The sequence below is a fragment of the Cervus canadensis genome, chromosome 15, assembly GCF_019320065.1.
Source record: "Cervus canadensis isolate Bull #8, Minnesota chromosome 15, ASM1932006v1, whole genome shotgun sequence".
Lineage (NCBI taxonomy): Eukaryota > Metazoa > Chordata > Mammalia > Artiodactyla > Cervidae > Cervus > Cervus canadensis.
The window spans coordinates 45,071,613-45,092,793 of record NC_057400.1 but is presented as its reverse complement, the minus strand read 5'-3'; the positions used below and the strand labels follow the sequence as shown (position 1 = coordinate 45,092,793).

The 21,181-nt window shown below is 37.3% G+C and overlaps 1 protein-coding gene across 4 annotated transcripts in view; it reads left to right on the top strand.

Moving 5' to 3' along the window:
* The first annotated feature begins 11,248 nt into the window (after positions 1 to 11,248).
* Positions 11,249 to 21,181, top strand: part of SLC38A11 (solute carrier family 38 member 11) — a 56,563-nt gene continuing 46,630 nt past the window's right edge. For 2 of the 4 annotated variants that reach the window (XM_043488331.1, XM_043488330.1), the window contains exons 1-4: positions 11,258 to 11,524; positions 12,171 to 12,288; positions 14,438 to 14,512; positions 20,314 to 20,448. In XM_043488331.1, coding sequence (XP_043344266.1) covers positions 11,486 to 11,524; positions 12,171 to 12,288; positions 14,438 to 14,512; positions 20,314 to 20,448 — 367 coding nt within the window. In that variant the 5' untranslated portion in view covers positions 11,258 to 11,485. Of the gene's footprint in view, positions 11,525 to 12,170; positions 12,289 to 14,437; positions 14,513 to 19,039; positions 19,133 to 20,313; positions 20,449 to 21,181 lie in introns of those variants that run through there. The other 2 variants (XM_043488332.1, XM_043488334.1) reach the window with 2 other exon arrangements.

Sequence of the window (21,181 nt, the reverse complement as noted above, 5' to 3'; positions counted from 1 at the left end):
GGCTGATGCTACTATTTCACATCTTCAGTCATCAAGTCCATGGCTTCTTCCTTTTAGATAATTCTCACTTTGGTTGCAGCACGATTCACATTATTCAGCTACCATTTTTTTCTACCTTTGTAGTGGGGACACTCAAGTCCAGGGCAGCATCACACATACAAAAATTCACTAAGGACTTTGCTGTCCTGTGTTTCTCACAACTTCTGGGTCAGGTCTCAGCAAAGCGAGGTCGTGAGAATGTGAACGCCTTCTGTGCTGCTCTTTTTCTGGCCCTTAGGGAAATGTGGGTCCTTTTGGACATTAAGTTGAAGAAGGTAGTAGTGTTTATAACAAACATACAGAGATTCTTATCATTCTTGCTCATATTATTTTAAAACTTTTTTATAACTGGCCTGAGGTCCTGCCTGGCTATGTGGTAAGAGATTACTTTGTTTACACTGACATTTTTCTAGAAAACATCTTAATAGTCTCATGTCCGCCTGCCAATGCAGGAGATGTGAGTTCGATCCCTGGGTCGGGAAGATGCCCTGGAGAAGGGAATGGCAACCCACTCCAGTATCCTCGCCTGGAGAATCCCATGTACAGAGAAGCCTGGTGGGCTACAGTCCATGGAGTCACAAAAGAGTCGGACATGACTCAGTGACTATTAGTAACTAAAGAACAACAATTAAGGAGATAGGTTGGGAGAGTTGCAAGAAAAAAACACAGCTGAGGAAAGGAAAATTAGAGCAAAATGAACTGAAATTAAAAACAAGTGCCTTAAAAAAAAAGATCAATTTAAAAAAATGCTCTGTTTCTTCTGGCTTTCACTTCGTTTTCCCATATGGCTTCAGTATAGAAAAATGACGAAGCCACTGAATATGTGATTTTTAACTTTACGAAATACATTGCTTCATGTTTTTAAAAAATATTTTATATCTTAACAAAGTGCATACCTTCTCTACTTTTTGTTCAGCAGTATATACATGGTACCTCCACCGTTAACAGGATGAAAGTATTTAGTAAAGATCAATATTGTGAGAGAAAGCTGTTCAGTCATGTCCAACTCTTTGCCACCCTATGGACTATACAGTCCATGGAATTCTCCAGGCCAGAATACTGGAGTGGGTAGCCTTTCCCTTCTCCAGGGGACCTTCCCAACCCAGGGATCAAACTCAGGTATCCCACATTGCAGACAGCTTCTTTACCAGCTGACCCACCAGGGAAGCCCAAAGATCAAACTGAAAAGTAATGAGGCATAATAAAAAAACAAACTAAAATCTGCTTTCATCTAGTTCCAAATACCCTTTTTTTCTTTCTTATATTATTTATTTCAATAATACATGTTTCCACCTTATTCTTTATATTGCCATAACCTAGCCTTATCTTATATTTAATGATAAATGTCCAACTCCAATTCTACCTTGCATCACAGAATTGGGAAATTACAAGTTCCAGAGGAAACTGAAAACTATGTGGTGTTTCCATGTATACTGATCATGGTTCAGGCCATGGCTCAGGTCCAACTTTAGCTCAAGCTGTTTTTCTCAGCCCTATTCCCCAGTGCTTGGCAAGAAAGCCATAATAGCTGGTCCAATGGTCTGGCCATTGACTGGATAAGGATTGGAACCTAACCCAAAGAAAACTCATCTCTAGGCTGGCAGCTTGCCAGGAGGAGTTATGGTTCAAAAGGCTATGCTCAACGGAGGTGAAAATATTTAGCTGAACCTGGAAATATGCCAGGAAAATTGAGTGACTAACTAGTCAGCTGCAAGAGAGGAATGGATAGATCCACAGAAAAAAGCCAAAATTCATGAAATAAAGATCATGATGGCCATAATAAACAGAAAGCAACCATCCAGGGCTATTTAGAACACAGCCAAGTTTTCTAGTCCTCAATCTTCTAATAACCACCTCTCATCATTCCTAAAGAAGCTCAAGTAAGTTTCTGTGACTTGCAAGCAAAGAACATCCAACATCCTTCCTATCCTTCCTCATCCCCCATAGCACTCCATTATACAACATCTCTGCCTAGTGGTCATGCCCATGTTTAAATATTTCCTGTAGAAATTTACCACTCAAGTTAGCCCAGTATATTTCTAGGTAATTCGGCTATAAAGCCATTTCTTATACTGAGTAAACTTTTATTCCCCTGAATCTTACATTCTCCAGCTCTCTAAAGTTTCATGGAACTATTCATCATCCTGATTACTCTCTTCTGAAAATGTGGCAGCTTATTTTTCAGTTCCCCATATTGTGACTTCCATAGCTGAAGACATCTGTCCATGTGTGGTATGACCAACACAGGGTGGCCTGAACCATCACTTTCCTTGTTCTGTGTAATATATCTCAAGTACTATTGGTTAAGATTATTTTCAATCACATTGTTGAATGATTTTAAATTTATTGTTAACCAATAGCACTAAAAACTTATTTTGAAATGTTTCAGATAACTCACATATCCCCCTCCATGGACCTATGTAGTTGGTTTTCAGATCCAAGATTAGGATATTAAATTTATGAGTTAAATTTTATCTTTGCTGGGCTAAAATTTTACCAGTTTCCAATTTTCCAACAAATGTCCCTGACCACCTATCCCAGCCACTTATGATGATTTAATCCTCTTTACTGCTATAGAAAATATGTCTATTTCATTCACTTGGTGCCTCATTTATACCACTTATATATATACCATGGTATATATACCATTTATACCATAAATAATCAAGTTATTTATTCTTTAGTGAAGGTTGACTTCAAGGTACAGAGCTGCTTCATCTTATTTTCTTATCTAGCAAGTACTATACTCAAAAACTTTAGTTGTAACTAATAATGATCAAAAAATTAATATTTTGAGCATATCCAGTGGGTCTTAACTTGTTGATCTAGTCAAGGCCTGTGGGTTTACATATATGTGACAGAGAGGGCTTATGCATTGGAGACTTGTACATTATTTCTCCTCATTATGGAGGATAAGTGTATAATTCTTTTGAAACATGAGTGGATAATTTTTACTTTCAACTGCTAGTATTTTGGATATGCTTTGCATCTATTTAAAACATTTCTAGTGAACACTTGTAAGACAGAACTTGTCACAATGGCTGAAAGGGTCATTTGGCTTGTGTTTTCAGTTTTTGAAAATTTTCAGACTTAGACATCAATTTTAAATGAAATTGTATACACAGCTACAGAGATACACAAAGTGGTTAAATTATGTCACTCAATAAAGTTTAAAACACCACTTCATTTTCATGCATTAAGAATGAATGTATTTTAATATAACCTACTTCCCAGGTGGTTCAGTGGTAAAGAATCCACCTGCCAATGCAGGTGATGCAGGAGATGTGGATTTGATCCCTGGGTTGGGCAGATCCTTTGGAGAAGGAAATGGCAACCCACTCCAGTATTCTTGCCTGGAATATCCCATGGACAGAGGAGCCTGGCGGGCTGCAGTCCATGGGGTCGCAAAGAGTTGGGCATGACTGAGCACACACACCCCTAACTATTGTATGAATCACAGAATGATAATGCACTGTATTTTGGAGTTAAAGAAAAAACATTAATTTGTTAAACAGAAATATTTAAGACTACATCACAACTTTGTGTCACCCTGTCCCATAATTTTTTTATTTTTTAATATCCTGGTTGCATTAATAAATGGAGATGAGCCAGGCCTTTCTCAGTTTCACAGAGGCCCTCGAGGCAAATGAGCATCACAATCTCATTATTGAAATATTCTCCTGATGGCCCTTATTTCTGGCCACATTAAAATTATTCTCACTTAAGAGCAAGGCTTTTTACAAGCTGATTCCTCTCGAGATTGTTTCTTCCCTTTGGTACATTTTTAATAAGATGCAGTAATTGTACAAATCACTGCTAGGTTCAGTGAAGGAAAAACAATATCATCAACAGAACAAAATAAATGTGACCCTTTCTCTCAAGCAGCTTATCATTCTCATAGGTGGGTCCACAATTACCAACAGCACAAAGTAAAGGACTAGGTATTGTAGTTCAGGAATAAACAAAATTACCTGAGCCCAGAGAGAAAGAGACAGAAATCAGATTGAGAGATTTGGGGAAACTTCCATATTTGGCCAGCTCCATATACTATGGGCAAGCCTGCCTCTAATCATAAAGTTCTTTTGGTCCTTTTGTTCCCACTTCCTGATTTTCACCCTACATGCCATTCTTGGTGAGAAAAAGTATTTCTGGCCCACATCATGGGGGAGAAGGCAGTGCCCCGTAGCACTCTGTAGATTTTTTATCTAATGGTGTTCAAGCTGAGGAGGGATGGAAGACTTAAAAAGCATGGATTCTTGTTTATTCTTTAGTTAGTATAGCAAATTAGGAGTCGAGGGTCTGGAATTGGCAAAACCTAGGAGGCATTCAAAACTCAAGGAATCTTGGCTAGCTGCTTAACTTTTTAAGTCTTGATTTCTTTATTTGTAAAAAGGGATATCCTTTTCATAACAGTGGTTATGGGAATTAAATGAAATAACCTATTAGTTTTCTATAGCTACTGTAACAAAGTGCCATAAACCAGGTAACTTAAAACAAGAGAAATTTATTTTTACTGTTCCGGAGGCTAGAAGTCCAAAATCAAGATTATCACTAGGGGTTATGTTCTATCTAAAACATGTAGAGGAATCCTTTCTTGCCTCTTCCTAGCTTTTTGTGGTTTCTTGACAGTTTTTGGTGTTCCTTGACTATTAGGCGCATCACTCAGCACTTTATCCTCTCATGGTGTTTCCTCTGTGACTCTTCACTTACTCTTCCCTCTGTGCATGTCTGTGTCTGTGTGGGCTTTCCTGGTGGCTCAAGTGGTAAAGAATCTGCCTGCCATGCAGGAGACACGGGTTTGATCCCTGGGTCAGGAAGATCCTCTGGAAAAGAAAATGGCAACCCGCTCCAGTATCCTTGCCTGGAAAATCCCGTGGACAGAGGAGCCTGGCAGGTTATAGACGATGGGGTTGCAAAAGAGTCAGACACAACTTAGCAACTAAAATGACAACAACAATGTGCGTTTGTAGCAAGATTCTCCAAACTTATTCTCCAAACTGAGACACTTTGAAGAATGAAAATGATGCTATTCATATTACAGTGAAACAAGAAGCCTAAACCAGGACTATCTTGGGCAAACCAGGTCTTAGAGTTACACTAATTTTAGCTCACTCCTGAGTACCTCATCCAATCTGACTCCAAACCAAAAATATCATTTTAGTGGTTTTATGGAATTCTAAGAATAATGTTAGAAAGCATCAAAACACACTAATTATGAAGTCACAGGAACAAGGTTCCATAAGAATATTCCTCAATAATAAGTAATATGGTGATCATAGAATAAAATTGTAAGAATTGTTTTGGAAGATGATAAATCCTATTTTAAAAAGAACACATATTTTGTTTACTTAGCCAAAAGTATCTGAGCAGTCCTTCTAGACCTCTAAAGACTGAGTATCCTCTCTCTGGAAAGTTAAAAAGCAAGAAGAAAAGTCTATCTTGTTTTAGACTGCACATTAAGTCTCTACCAATGCTAGCAGAATTAACAATCTAATACTGTGGAAATCATTTTTATTTAAAAAAAAAAAAGCATCCATTTTTATTTTTTTAAAAAAAATTACTCATCTTCTAGACTCCTTTCCAAAATTGAGGAAAATGTAACTTCCCTAGAGATGAGGGTTGAAAATTATTGTCTTTAGTCACAACCAAACTTGGACCTTAATGTCAGAAAGAAATCAGGTAGATTTCTTCAGGAAGAGCTTTGTAAGTTCAGATTTGCCAAGATAAAGCATTCTCTGATTATTTCTAAGATAACTAGGTGCTCTTAGAGGTCAGGGCTGCAGTGCATGGGGTGGCAAAGAGTTGTATACAAATGAGCAACTGAACAATAACAAGAAGTCTGGACTGTAACCAAATAATGAAGAAAAGTAATAATTCTACATGAGCATAGTATACTATTTACATAATTATAGAATCTGATAAAAAAAAAACCCTCAAATTTAGGCTCTCTACATTCCTGAAAGTCCAATACCCACGGCCTTTATCTGGGGCTAAGAGAGACTCATAAAAACTGTCTACAAGCATGTGAATGTGCACTTTTCCTCTACATCAAACACTGTCTAATCTGAGTAAACTGTAGGGTCCTAAAACACTAACTGCATTTACCTCTGCATGGAGGGATTTCAAGTGATTTTGTTCTATTCTTTCTTCTTCAGGTTTTTTCACTGATAATATAGTATTTTTGAAATTAAACAAATAATACTTTTGAAACTAGAACAGAAAGAGGCTATAGGAAATATCATTAAAATAAGTATGAAGACATTTCAGTTTCCAGTCCAGCATATGAGAAGCTGGAATATGCCACTTGGTCTTAAAAAGAAAAAAAAATAACCAAATTGAAAAATCAACAATTTTTCTGAGAATCTTCAGAGAAGTGAGGTCAATGAGACAGATCAACATACAGGGAATCACAAAAGTCCATGGGAACCAGTGCCAGGAAGGGAAATCTGAGTTATAACTGATGCATTTCTGAAGGATTAGCATCTGAGAGATAAAAATTCCAGAGGAACCCAGTCATCAGGGGCCCCCACACTTTTGTGAATTTTACCTCCAGAAACTCAACCAAGTTCTTATAGTAAATGCTGGAGAAAAATCTCCTCTTGCTTCTTGCAGGAGGAGGGAGAAAGAATCACTCCAGAGCATTAAACACTCCAAGCATCTTCTTAACAAGGTCTGCTGTCAAGATAAACTGTTTAACCAGAGCCTAAACTGCTAGGGTTTTAATAGAGCTTAACTGACCTGAGGGAAGAAAATACATATCTCCAGCCTACAATAACCACCCTGTTTCCCCTAAGGAGGAGGGAAGTACTAAGAAGTGCGTGTGGAGTTCCCAATCCAGAGGTATGCTGCTGCTGCTGCTGCTAAGTCACTTCAGTCATGTCCGACTCTGTGTGACCCCATAGAAGGCAGTCCACCAGGCTCCCCCATCCCTGGGATTCTCCAGGCAAGAACACTGGAGTGGGTTGCCATTTCCTTCTCCAATGCATGAAAGGAAAAGTGAAAGTGAAGTCATTCAGTTGTGTCCAACTCTTAGCGACCCCATGGACTGCAGCCTACCAGGCTCCTCCGTCCACGGAATTTTCCAGGCGAGAGTACTGGAGTGGGTTGCCATTGCCTTCTCCGAATCCAGAGGTATAGGCTTACTAAAAGACTGAGACCTACTCATAGGACCACAGAATGCTTCACCTCCCCCATCTTCACCATCATATTACTAAATGTCTATTTACAAGAGTTCCTTTTACCCAATACATCATGTCCGGCTGTCAAAAACAACTGTAAGACATACTAATGAGTAAAAAATAATCTGAAGAAACAGAGCAAGTATTAGAACCAGATTCCAATATGGGAGGAATGTTGGAATTATCAGACCAGGAATTTTAAAACCACAATTGAGATGCTAACTATTCTAAATGGATAAAGTAGACAACATGCAAGTACAGATGGGCAAGCAGACAGATGGAAATTCTAAGAAAGAACCAAAATAAAATGTAACAGAAATGAAGAATGTCTTGATGGGCTTATTTGTAGATCAGATGTGGCTGAGGAGTCTCTGAGTTTGAGAATATCTAAATAGAAACCTCCAAAATTGAAAAGAGAAAAAAAAACTGAAAAAATATTTCACCCCAGAATAGAATACTCCAAAAAAGTGGGACAACTATGAAAGGTGTAACATATGCACAATAGTAATAACAGAAGGAATAGAAGAGGAATAGAAGAAATGTTTGTAAAAACAATGACTGAAAATTTCTCCCAAATTAATATCAGACACCAAATCACAGAAACAGGAAGCTCAGAGAACACCAAAGAGGGTGAATGCAAAAAACTACTACACTTAACAAATATCATTTTCAAACTACAGAAAATCAAAGATAAAGAAAAAAATTCTGAAAAAAAAAAAATAGGAGGGGGAAAAACACCTGGCCAATAGAGGGAAAATGTAAGAATATACCCAACTTCTCCTCAGAGACAATGCAGTCAAGAAGAAAGTGAAGTGAAACCTTTAAAGGGCTGAGAGGAAAAAACACCTTACCTAGAACTCGGTACCCTGTAAAAATATCCTTCTAAAGTGAAGGAAAAATAACGATTCTCAGACAAACAAAAATGGAGGGATTCTGTTACCAGCAGACCTGCCTCAAGAAGCTTTTAAAAATTAGTTATTTAGGGAGAAGAAAAATGATATGTCGGAAACTTGGATCTGTAAAAACAAGAGAGGAGCACTGGAGAAGTGAATACTTTTTTTTTAATTCTTAATGGATCTAACAGATGACAGTTTGTTCAAAATAATAATTGCAATGATGTATTTAATCATATATGCTAATTTGTGTCCTCTTAGAATGGCCAAAATGTAGAACACAGACAATTCCAAGTACTCATAGGAACTCTCATTCATTCATTGTACTTGGAGAATACTCAACATGGTCAGGATATTGTTAACTTTGTCATACAAGTGTTGGATTCAATTTACAAATATTTTATTCAGGATTTTGAATCTATATTTTTTAGTGAAAAGGTTGTAATTTTCTTTCTTTTAATGTGCTTACATCCAAATTAAGATTATTAATTCTGAATATCTCAAAACTGAAAATGTTGCAATAGAAAAATACCACAATTTTAAAAGAAAGAAACTGGGAGAAGATACGTGCAAAATATTGTTGGCATCCCAGATATATAAATAACTCTCACAATAAGAAAAAGACTAACAACCAAAATCAAATGGGCAAAGGATAAAAAAATGAGATTAACAAAGGACAACCAAAATATTTAATTATATTCATTAAACATAAAAAGATCCACATCACTATATATTAAGATGATACAAATCTACACAATAATTACATTACACTTTAAAACTCACAAGAACATCAAAAATTTAAAAAGAAACCAAGTCCTGATGTTAACAATGCAGAACAGGAATTCCATCTCTGCTGGTGGAAGTGTAATTGGGGCTATCAGTTTCTAGAGCAGTTTGGAAATATTAGTCAAGTTAAAAATATGCAAGAACTACTTCCTAACAACTCTACTTCTAGAGAAATGGTCATTTAATATGCTCCACAAGAGTGCAAAATTAGAAATAATCTTAAGGGCTTCCCTGGTGACAAGATGATAAAGAATCCACCCGCAATGCAGGAGACCTGGGTTCGATCCTTGGGTTGGGATGACCCTTGGAGGTGGGCCTAGCAACCCACTCCAGTATTCTTGCCTGGAGAATCCCTATAGACAGAGGACCCTGGTGGGCCACAGGCCATAGGGCCACAAAGAGACGGACACAACTGAGTGAATAAGGACACAGCACAGGAGGATGGCTAACTGAACTGGTGAGACAGATAAAATGAATATGCTGTATCTACATATAACATAATAATATTGAAAAAAGTATACTGGCTAGACAAACAATAATGCTAACAGGAAAACAATATGCAGGATGTTTTATGGGACCATCTTTGTAAATCTTAAAAATATGCTTATCGTTATATATGTTTGGGCTCAGCTGGTAAAGAATCCGCCGCAATGTGGGAGACCTGAGTTTGATCCCTGGGTTGGGAAGATCGCCTGGTGAAGGGAAAGGCTAACCACTACAGTATTCTGGCCTGGAGAATTCCATGAACTGTATAATCCATGGGGCTGCAAAGAGTCAGACACAGCTGAGCGACTTTCACTTCACTTCAGATGTTGTTTACGGCTGCAAATGAATGAATTAAAATATAAAGCATGGCTACAAAAGATGCATGATAGTTGAGTCTAGCAATGAAGGGAAAGGAATGGGGAAGGGCAAAGGGATGTCTATTGTGGCATTAAATGCTTATTTTTGCAATTTGAAAAAATATGACAAAATATTAATGCTTGTTACTGTGATAGTGGAGAATATGTGAAGTTTATAATTCTCTTTAGGTTTTTCTATGTTTTTAAAATGTTTCATAGTTTTAAATAAATATTTATGAAAAAGAACCTCTTTAATTATTTGATAAGTAGATTACTTATAAGTAGATAAGTAATTAAAGAATGTCTTTAATTATTTGATAAGTTATATTACCATTCTTACTGTCCCTGAAACTGTTCTCTATGTATTCTCTTTGTGACTGAATATTCTCTGGGCCTGTTTCCTCATCTGAGGGTAAGAGGGGTGAAAGAGGGTTATTTAAGATTCTTTGTGTATACACCATGGAATATTACTCAGCCATTAAAAAGAATTCATTTGAATCAGTTCTAATGAGATGGATGAAACTGGAGCCCATTATACAGAGTGAAGTAAGCCAGAAAGATAAAGACCAATACAGTATACTAACGCATATACATGGAATTTAGAAAGATGGTAATGATAACCCTATATGCAAAACAGAAAAAGAGACACAGATGTACAGAACAGACTTTTGGACTCTGTGGGAGAAGGCGAGGGTGGGATGTTTGGAGAGAATAGCATCAAAACATGTATACTATCTAGGCTGAAACTGATCACCAGCCCAGGCTGGATGCATGAGACAAGTGCTCGGGCCTGGTGCACTGGGAAGACCCAGAGGGATCGGGTGGAGAGGGAGGTGGGAGGGGGGATCCGGACGGGGAATACATGTAAATCCATGGCTGATTCATGTCAATGTATGACAAAAACCACTACAATATTGTAAAGTAATTAGCCTCCAACTAATAAAAATAAATGGGGAAAACAAAAAAAGATTCTTTGTGGCTCAGATACTCCAAGTGCCTTTTCTTTCCCATCCCCTGACACTCCTCCTTACCCCCTTTTTATGGTTCATTACCTGACTCCACTATCCTTTCATCTTCCTTTCCTTTCTGTAAGTTATCTATTCTGAAAAGTCATCCAGCAACATCTGACAAAAGCATGCCTAGTAAACAAGTTTGCTAAAACTTTAGAAAAGTTTTTTATTTTCCATTTAAAACTCTTAGCTTTTCATGGGTCATCTCTGACATAAAAGGAGTAGAAGGAGCAGGAGAAGGTGGCAATAGAAAACACACTCCATGGGAGCCAGGATAAATGCCTTCTTACCTGGGTATCAGATGCCAGCCAAGGAGCAGCTAATTTGGGAATGGACTAGAATGAGGCCATCTTAACTCTTTGTGCCATCTGGGCAGGTCAGCGTGGGCACAATAAACTGTACTTGGTAACTGGAAGTTGGGTGGGAGGGTTAAAAAAAAAAAAAGAGGGAGGGGCGAAATACGGGGAGAGAGGGCTGCCCTCTTTCAGAAACAAACACCCTGTCGCATCTCCGCCTCAGCAGGAAGGTGCATTTGTCTGGGCAAACCCGGAGGGGAAAGCGCCTCGACTGCAGCGGCCAAGTGAGTCGGGGCGGCAGCCCGCGGGAGGTGGGGCGAATTGCTCCCGCAGAGCCTCAACCCGACTCTCCCGGCGCGCTGACGCCGGCCTCGGAGGCCGCGGAGGAGTCGAGGTCCCGCGCCCGCGAACCTTCCACCTGCCCGAGACCCGGGTGCAGCCATGGGCTACCCGGGGCAGCGGCCCGTCATCCCGCCGCAGGTAAAACGAGCTGGGACAGGTTCTGAAGTTGCCTTCACGTGCAGGAGTTCGGCTGCCTTCACCTGGGGTCTTGATTTAGCACCAAGATTGAGGGCAGGAGGAGAAGGGCGCGGCAGAGGATGAGATGATTAGGTAACATCACCGACTCAATGGACATGAGTTTGAGCAAACTCCGGGAGCTAGTGGAGGGCAGGGAAGCCCGGCGGGCTGCTGTCCATGGGATGGCAGAGTCAGACACGACAGCGACTGAACAACAAGGTTCTCAGGAGAAAAAAAATTTGTCTTGATCTTCTCTTTTTTTGTCAGGCGCTTTTCAATATAACCCCTTTCATTTCACACACACACACACACACACAAAATCACATCATTTGCTTCCTGGGAGATCCTGTACCCTAGGAGTTCATGCAACAGTCCACGAACTTGGCACAGCTGTAATCAGCACAGTTTAGGAGAGAGTGTGTTCACAAGCTCTGAATTACTAGATATTACTGTTACTTTTTATTATTATCTTCATCTTCTTATCGTTATTGACATTATTTATTATTACTAATATCGTGTTAGTCTCCTACATTGCGTATTTATCTTAAAATTTTCAAAATTTTTGATCTAAGTCTTTATTTAATCGCATTTTTATATACTGAAATAGAGCCATCGAGATGACAGAGAAACCCTGGTTTCTGAACATAAGCACAAAGGGAAAATTTGTCGTCAGTCTGCTGCCGTTTTTAATGTTGTCAACTCGATTATAGGGTCTGGTATAATAGGTAAGTGTTTGATTTTTTTTTTTTTAATTTTTCAGTGAAAAGGCCAAATTGAAAACATTTATTATGTTGCTAGCATTCACAGATTATTTTTAAAGGAAAAAAAATTTAAATTATAAAGTTGGTAATTTTCTTTTCATAAAAGCCTCCCTGTTTTCCAGTGTGCACACCATCAGTCTCTTATACTAAAGATGGGGTGGTGATTCATACACTCTCTCTACATTTGAAAGTATCCTCCCTGTGTGGTAGATTAAGGTGAAGCTGCAGATGGAAGATAACTAAAAAAATTTTTTCATGGGCTGTATGTCAGTTGATAATGTTACCAAGTTTACTTTTTTCCCTGTTTCTGGAATGTCTACTGTTACTTGAATCATCTTTCTATAACCTTTTGGAGGTGTAAAACCTCCAGATATTTGGATATATTGCAGATACAAAAGTTTAATGTGAAAACATAGCAATCTTATGAAAAATCAAATCCATGTAATATTTCCTTACCATTTATATAGTATTAAAATTTAAAGTACAATCTTGTTGTGAGATATTTAACTGTAATCAATAAACAGAAATTGTTTTTAAATGGATTTTTAAAACAAAGGAGCCAAGTAATCAGAATTGAAAGAGCAGCTCATATTTTCCCAGTCTGAAGCCAGGGGTAAATTTCTGGCAAAATTAAGTGTGTTGCATTATAATAATAAAGGCAGCTTTTTTTTTCAGTGCTTATTATTCTTTTTGTTATTTGAAAACATCCAATTTAAGGAAAAGCTGAGACAAATCAAAATCCTGCAGATGCTCGTTAAGACTATTACTTTTTCCCTGTAAAGTTTTGACCTCTTAGTCACAGTCATCTGGATTGAGTTACTTCTCTTAACTTTCTCAAATTGATGTGTTTCTTGATTTTACTTTCCATATATAGACAATTTTTTTCATATGGTAGATAAAATGTAGGAACTGACGCAAAGTAATAGCAAGTAGGGGCAAAGACTTGTTTGAAATTCTGTCTCCATGTGCCGTGGAGGTGTAGGCAGAATTCCAGAGTTAATTCCTAATATGAATACTTTAAGCTGATCCATGTCAGCAGTCTTGAAAAGTACCTCTTAATTAGGCTCAACAGATTTTTTAAAGGGGAAGGTTTTCAGGGAATAAAGCATTCTAGGTGGAAATAGTTTATGTACATTTTATTTTAAATGTTTCATTATACAAAATTAAAAATTGCCCATTCCCCCCCAAAAAAGTTCATAATAAATAATGTTATATACTCACTTCAGCTTTATAAAAAATACCTTTGCCTTCTTATTTTCCTCTCCTTTTCCTACAGAGTTGCCGATCTTGACCCCAGAGTTAGTCTTTCCTAGAATCTCATAACTTTTCTATTCTCTTTTTTTTTTTCCCTAAGATTTTTTTTTGGTGTGGACCATTTTTAAAGTTTTATTGAATTTGTTACAGTATTGCTTTTGTTTTATATTTTGGTGTTTTGGCTGGGAGGTATATGGAATCTTAGCTCCCTGACCAGGGATCAAACCCACACCCTCTGCATTGAAAGGTGAAGTCTTAACCACTGGACTGTTGGAGGAGTCCCCCAAACCTTCTATACTCATCATTGTCTCTGTTTTCCCAGCCAGCCTGTAAGGAGAGCTCTGGGTCACTACTCCCCACATATTCTAGGTCATGTGTCCCCGCACCCTGAAAGTGAAAGTCGCTCAGTCATGTCCAACTCTTTGCGACCCCATGGACTATACGGCCCATGGAATTCTCCAGGCCAGAATACAGGAGTGGGTAACCTTTCCCTTCTCCAGGGGATCTTCCCAACCCAGGGACTGAAGCCAGGTCTCCCACATTGCAGGCAGATTCTGGTAAAACCCTAAAGTGAACATTATTTGTGTGAACTGGCATCTGTTTTTTATTTGATGCTTTCTTATCATATTCTTCTACCTCATAAACTCACTCTATTGACATGTCCTTAACTTATACAACATTTGATCCTGAAATAAGTATTAATATGCTAACATTTAACTTTAGTATTCATATGCACTGTTTACAACTATCTCATATAAATATGTTAATATACTTAACCTATTTTATACGGTAATTGGGGAAAAATCTCTCTATTTGTATGTTTTATTAATGTGATGGGTGGCGCATATTTTTTTTCCAGGTTTGCCTTATTCAATGAAGCAAGCTGGCTTTCCTCTGGGAATATTGCTTTTATTCTGGGTTTCATATGTTACAGGTAAAAATTACTATATAATTGCTTATTCCTGCAACTTAAATCATGCAATGATTGTTTTACACAAACACACAAATACACGTCCCCTGTAATTGAATTTCCTAACTAAAAAGTACATCAAGGAATCCTAAAGAATTTAGACATTTATGACTGAGGAGATTTACTTTTCTTGCTAATCCTCTGAACAGATTAGAAGAATGTTGTATATTACTAGGTCTAAATCCTTTTCATGTGCCGTTTTCACTTTTTGCCAATAGTGGTAGGTGGAGGAGTCATTTTAAAGACTGATTAAGGCTGAGACTGTACTCTGAAAATATAGATGTCAGGAATTCCTTTCCCACAAAAAATATAGACAGGTGCACATGAATGAACAACCTTTTCAAGCTCTGTTCATGCAGGTGACACCAAGAGCCCGGTTCTCAGCCAGTGGGGGTCCCCACACCACCACCACCCCTGCCAGTCTTCAAGGGCAGCAGTAAGGCACTTCTGTATCCCTTTCGTCCTGCTTCCCACTTTGCATGTGATAAGTTCATTTACACCTACGTTTGGCCGCTTCCCCATCCAAGTACAGGCTTTACAACTAGTCATCTTATCTCACTGTTGTTCGCACCCCTGCCCTGTCGCCCCCCAGTACCCCTCATGACAAAGAGGCTTTCCTCTGCCTTGGGGTCTCTGTGACACATCCTCCCCACCTCTGCAGAGGTGGCTGCTGTGGGCTGCTCTGTGTGATCACCTTTTACCAGGTGATGCAAAATACCTCAGCGGTCCCCTTCTGCAGAGAGGCAACCTGGGCCTCAAGAGTGTCGCCTTCCTGTGAGGCTATCAGTCGGAGCCATCATTTCCCCAAATGACTGCTGGAAACCCCGAAGCTGGCCTCCTTGCCTCCAGGAGGGACCCACGTGTGGTGCAGCTGGAGCTGCAGAGCGCCACCCCCGCAGGGCTGGGCTGCCTCCGGTGTGCACCTGGCTTATCTGTTCACTCTCCATCTCCTGAGAGTGCTGCCTCAAATCCCATGCCCTAGAGTCTCTGTGTTAGCTCTACTTCTGGAGACTCTAAGATGCCATTCCCTATAAAATCTCAGTCTTCCAAAACCAGCCTGTAACTCAGCCATCTTTCCTGAGGCTGAGGAATAAAGTGAAGATTGCTGCAGAACCTACACTCCCTTCCTCCCTGCTGTCTTCTCACTACCCCCAACCCCCCAAACCTAAGCTGCTTTTAGCTTCTACAGCTCTTAATTTGTAGCTTAAGTAATAGGAAATCTATAACTTGGTGCTTATTCAGAGTTGCTGGTATTTAATTTTTATTTTATTCAAGAGAACATTTAGCATACTAAAAAAATCCCATTCAAGGATTTACCCTTGTTTTTAATTTCCTGTTTCCCAGTCAATCAGTACGAACAAATAATTAATTTCCTCCCAAGCATAATAACCATGGCTTATTTAAATGCACTGTGAACATTTGCACACATTGTAAACCAGAAGGTAGAAAAAAAAATTAAATATATATCACCTAAAATCTCAACCAACACTTGAGAATGAATAGTTTCTTAAAGCAAAGTCACATTATACATACACAGATCATGATGTGAATGTTTTTCAACTGATGCTGTATGTAAACCTACAGCAGTGTCTATGAGCAGGTCTTTCCCAAGTCATATATTGTGAAATTACTAATCAGTGGAAATTAGTTAATCTTATTAATTTAGTTGCATGATGAAAATCCTTGCTTAGTTTTGATAAATAAAGGATGACCATGCAGAAGCAAAAAAAAAAAATTGTAGACTATGATTCTTTTTTGTTTCTTAATTAGGATTTTAAGAGCAAAATCTACAAATAGGGTTATAATATTGAGTTGTTCTTTAAATTGACACTGCAATTATACAATTGTTTATCTCTACAATTATTCTTTTGTCTTTTTAAGGCCTTTGTCTTTTTAATGAGACATGTCCAGTTCAACAAGTGGTGTTTCTAAGTTCTGTTTTCATGTTTGTGAAATGTTGGGGAAGAAGAAAGAATTGTAAATATTTACAGAAAATGATTTTTAATTTGTTTTAAGGTTCTCATATTTGTTGATTAGAGAAAAATAATTTTTATTGTCTAAGCCTGTGTAACGATGTAAAAGAAAATTCACCTGTTGAGTAACACAGATTCGTTCATGGTTTATCTGTGATTTGCATATAATATATTTAAAGCGAGATCAAAATGTTATAGTGAAAGGAAATGTTATAATGATTGATATTTGAGATTCCTAAAACTTTTGAGAGATTTATTTATAGCCTATATTTTACATTTAAATAAAAGCATCTATTATTTACTAAATTCTTAGCAAATTGTTACTTTTAAGCAATACATTTTGAACTTTTGTAAAATTCAGCAGTCTCATTCCAAGCACACAGTTCTTCATCAAAACTTTACAGCATCTGTGAAATTGGTTACCTCCTATTACCAGTCCTCATTGATTCTCTTCCTTGGCCAGTAAGTTGCTGTTTAATTTTCCTGCCTTTAGCCTATATCTTTAACTTTCTGGTCTCTCCGTATTACTGAAAGAGTTATCTTTATAAAACTTCAGCCTGATCTGTTATTTCCCAAGTCAAAACGTTCCAAGACTTTGTTATGACCGTAGAAAAAAAAATTCATTTAAATTCTTCCGTGGTTCAGCGCAGTCTGCACTTTTAGTCTCAACCCTTACTAATCTGACCTCTCTTTTCACCCTGTCATTGTCACCGCCTTGTGTGGGACTTGGATTTTAGCCATTCTGTATGATCCCATTACCCACATATAGACTATGCCTTCACACTGACTACCTATGGATAGTCCCCCTGCTTGACATTATTTTTTCTTCTCTACCTAGTAAAAGCCTGTTTATCCTCAGGACACTACTCAACTCTTATGTGAAGCTTTTCCTACTGTTAAACAAAGGATATAGGATGAATTACTATGTCATTGGTGCTTGTAGAATATTTTAAAATTTATTTATTAGGTCGCTTATCATATTAAATTTCTATCAGATATGTAGACATCTAGCAATCTTGCTTTGCTGATCATTGATTCATTCACTAGAGTTTTACTAACACTGCTGCCATTATAGCAATAAAGAACATTTTTCCTGCCAATGAAGCTTACAATGTAGTATGTTAGGCAGGAAAAAAAAGCATATAGTTGTGATACTTCATAAAAAAATACCATAATATAAATATGTACGTGACAATAAGGATTCTGGCATTTAACCTAGCCTCAAAGGAACAGGCATGTTTTGGGGAGGAAAAGACCCCTTCACTGACTGTTTTTGAAAAAATGTGAGTGAGCAAAGAAAATAGAAGGATGCTTTAAGCTGATGGAAATGTGGAAATACAAAAGAGAACGTGTAAGTCATTCTGTCTGCTTAAAGTATAGGGTTGATGTTGGTAAGAGGGAATATACAAAGTTAGAGAGGTTTGCAGAGGCATTTGTGAAGCCTCCCTTGTAATGATAATCATTACCATTTCCTGGTGACAAGCTAGATACTAAGCATGATGCAGCCACTATAGTTAATCTTTCTGACTCCATGAGGTAGGTGTGCATGTTCTACTTTTTATGAAGGTGGAAATTGAGACTTTGGCAGGTTAAAATGATTTGCCTATGGTCAGCAGTTACTGGCAACAGAGTTGAGATTTTGGTTAAATGCATGTATGGATTCTGGGGCTAGACTACCAGGGTCTGAGTCCTGTCTCTTCCTTATGAGCCCTGTGATGTTTAGCAGTTTGCTTAAGCTTCTGTGCCTCACTTTTCTCATCTGTCAAATGGAGGATTGTAATAGCATCTACATAGGGTTTTAGTGATGGTTAAACATGTCAATAAGTATAAAGCATTTAGGAAAAGGCTTACCCACAGAAAGTGTTGTTAAGTATTTGCTAGTGTTTTTGTGGTTATCATCATTACTGTCATTCTCATCAGATTCCAAATGCAATGCTTTTTCTCACATCACATGCAGCCTATAGAAAATAGAAAACTAAAAATAGCACAAGTTTTCCTTCCATTAGCATCTGTAGCATGCCAGGCATTGTGGTAGGCATTTAAATACCATCACATCATCCTCATAGACTTCAAGGTTAGGGTATTGCCTTACTTTTCAGATGAGACTCAGACTTGCATTCAAGATCCCACAGCTAGTAAATGTTTTTTTCTGAGAAAAATTATGAAAAAGTTAATTTTTATTCAAAATCATTAGAGGATTTTCCTGGAGGATTTTAAGCAGAAGACATGGTCGAATTTATGCTGTGGTCATATTTATCTGGCAAGAGAGAAAATGTCTGGAAAGTAGATAAGGAGAAGATGGTGAATGAGAGAACTATTAGGAGTGTTTGCAGTAATCCAGGCAAGAAGTAATAGAGGTGTAAACCCTTAAAGCAGGTTAGAGATTAGACATGAGGAGATACAGTTGAATAATCTATGATGCAGTAGTTAATGGATTTAGTGACCAAAGGAAAATAGAAGGTGGTGGATAATGAGAAATATAGTGTGACTCTCAAGTTTCTCTTGATACTGTTCACAGTTTGGAGAAATATGAATGCAGAAGCAGGCTCCAGGACAAATATATAAATTAGAATTTGGACACCTAAATCAAGATGCCTACAAGATCTTCAAGGTAAAATATTTACTAGACAGCTAGATACAGAAATCTGGAGTTTTGGGAAATTCCTGACTGGAGATACAAATTCAGGAGTTACTAACATCTGTGTGAAAATTGAAGTCATGGCCATGAATAAGATCACAGTAGGACATCTGGAAGAGTAAGGAAAAAATAACCCCAGAATCCAGGATTTGGAAGAGTTAAAGAAACTGGTGAAAAAACTAAGTATAAATGGCTCAAAAGGTAGAAGGAAATCCAAGAGAAACTGGTGTCAGAAAGGAAAATGCTACTGAAAAGGCAAATACAATTAATATTTAAGAGGTTTCAATTGGATTTATCAACTTGGAGCTCATTGATGAACTTGTTAAAAGAAATTTCAAAGACGTGAGAGAATCAAGGTGGAAATGATATTGTGATGATTTGTATTTTCTTCTTTGTACTCTAATACATTTCCGAATAACTTAAAAGACAAAAAAAATCACTTGTAATAGAAATATGAGCAACACTAAAAACTAAGAATCATACCTTTTGCATAGTTGTGTACCCAGTACTGCTGCAGTGTTGTTCTCTAGGTATTCAAAAAGCATTGAGTTAAATGAGAGAGAGAGTAACTTTTCAAATTTCAACTCTAAAATTGGAACTTAAATCTCTAAACAGTAAATTTCAAAAAAATTCTTAGAGTAGCCTGCTAACCATAATAACGATAAAGTAAAGATATTAATTGTACTCTGTTATGAAGCAAATTATCTGATTCTCCTCAATCTACTTTTTTCTGAATGTTTAACAACACATTTTATTCTGTCTTCACATGTTGAATGCCTGTGAAATATTGGATAATCTACCTTCTGTTGCTTGGACATTTGAGCCACATCCTATTAATAGTTGTTGCATTGGTTATGTTAGGAAAGTGAAATAGAAAACTGAAGCTTTAACTTTAGTCTGCATACCCTCTTCTGTCTAGTTCATTGCATGGATATGTTAAGTCTATTTGCATCTTGATTAAAAAATATGTAACTGGAAGCAGTACAGTTTCATGAAAGATAACGTTTTATGAAAATAAAGTAAGCCTTACCATGGTAATTTACTTTAGCACTGAACTCTTCTTTGAAGCTTGAATTTTTAAGTCAAAATATTTTTTAAAAAACCTTTATATTAAACCTAATCTGACATTTGTTTAATGGTTATTTTTGCCACAGATTTCTCCCTCATTTTATTGATAAAAGGAGCTGCGCTTTCTGGAACAGACACTTACCAGTCTTTGGTCAATAGAACTTTTGGCTTTCCAGGATATCTCTTACTCTCTGTTCTACAATTTTTGTATCCTTTCATTGGTAAGGATGAATATGAACATGAATATTATAATTACTTTCATAAATGCACAACATTTCTGAATAAAATCATTTGAATAGTTGTTAGTCATTAAAGAATACAAATAGTTGAAATATTTTCCACACTGAGTGTTTAGCTATTTTTCCATTTTTTTCTGTTCCTTTTGGTCTGTTTTCTAAGTATTTCATTGAAATAAAGTGAGGGTGATTTTCACTGGATTAATGCTTGTGATTCCCTAGTTTGGTGAAGAATATTAGGTTGGCCAAAAAATTCATTTGGATTTTTCCATAAGCTATTATAGGAAAACCCAAACAAATGTTTTTGACCAACCCTATAGAATGATCTGGGAATAAAAGTAAATGAGAGAAATAATAGATTTCTTCTAAGCTAAAATTTTTTTTGAAAAGCTAAGGATTTGTGGAAGTCACGTCCAAGGCCAACATGCTACTTTAAGTTTGCACCCAATATTTCTAAAATAAGTAATGTGTTAACATTCACCAATGGCTAAATTGACTTCATTTTAAAAACTAATAACTCAGAAGCTGGTGTTCAAGCCACAGGTTCCTTATGTCTCTACAGAAGGCTAAGAATATATTTCCCCCAAATACTACTTTTGAAGTCTTCACAATTTTCTATTATTTTTCCTCACTTTGAGCAATATGTGTGTTCCTAAAGAGTATTTGGACACTGAACTTTAATAACAGAACAAATCGCATTTTAAATGCCTACCAAAAT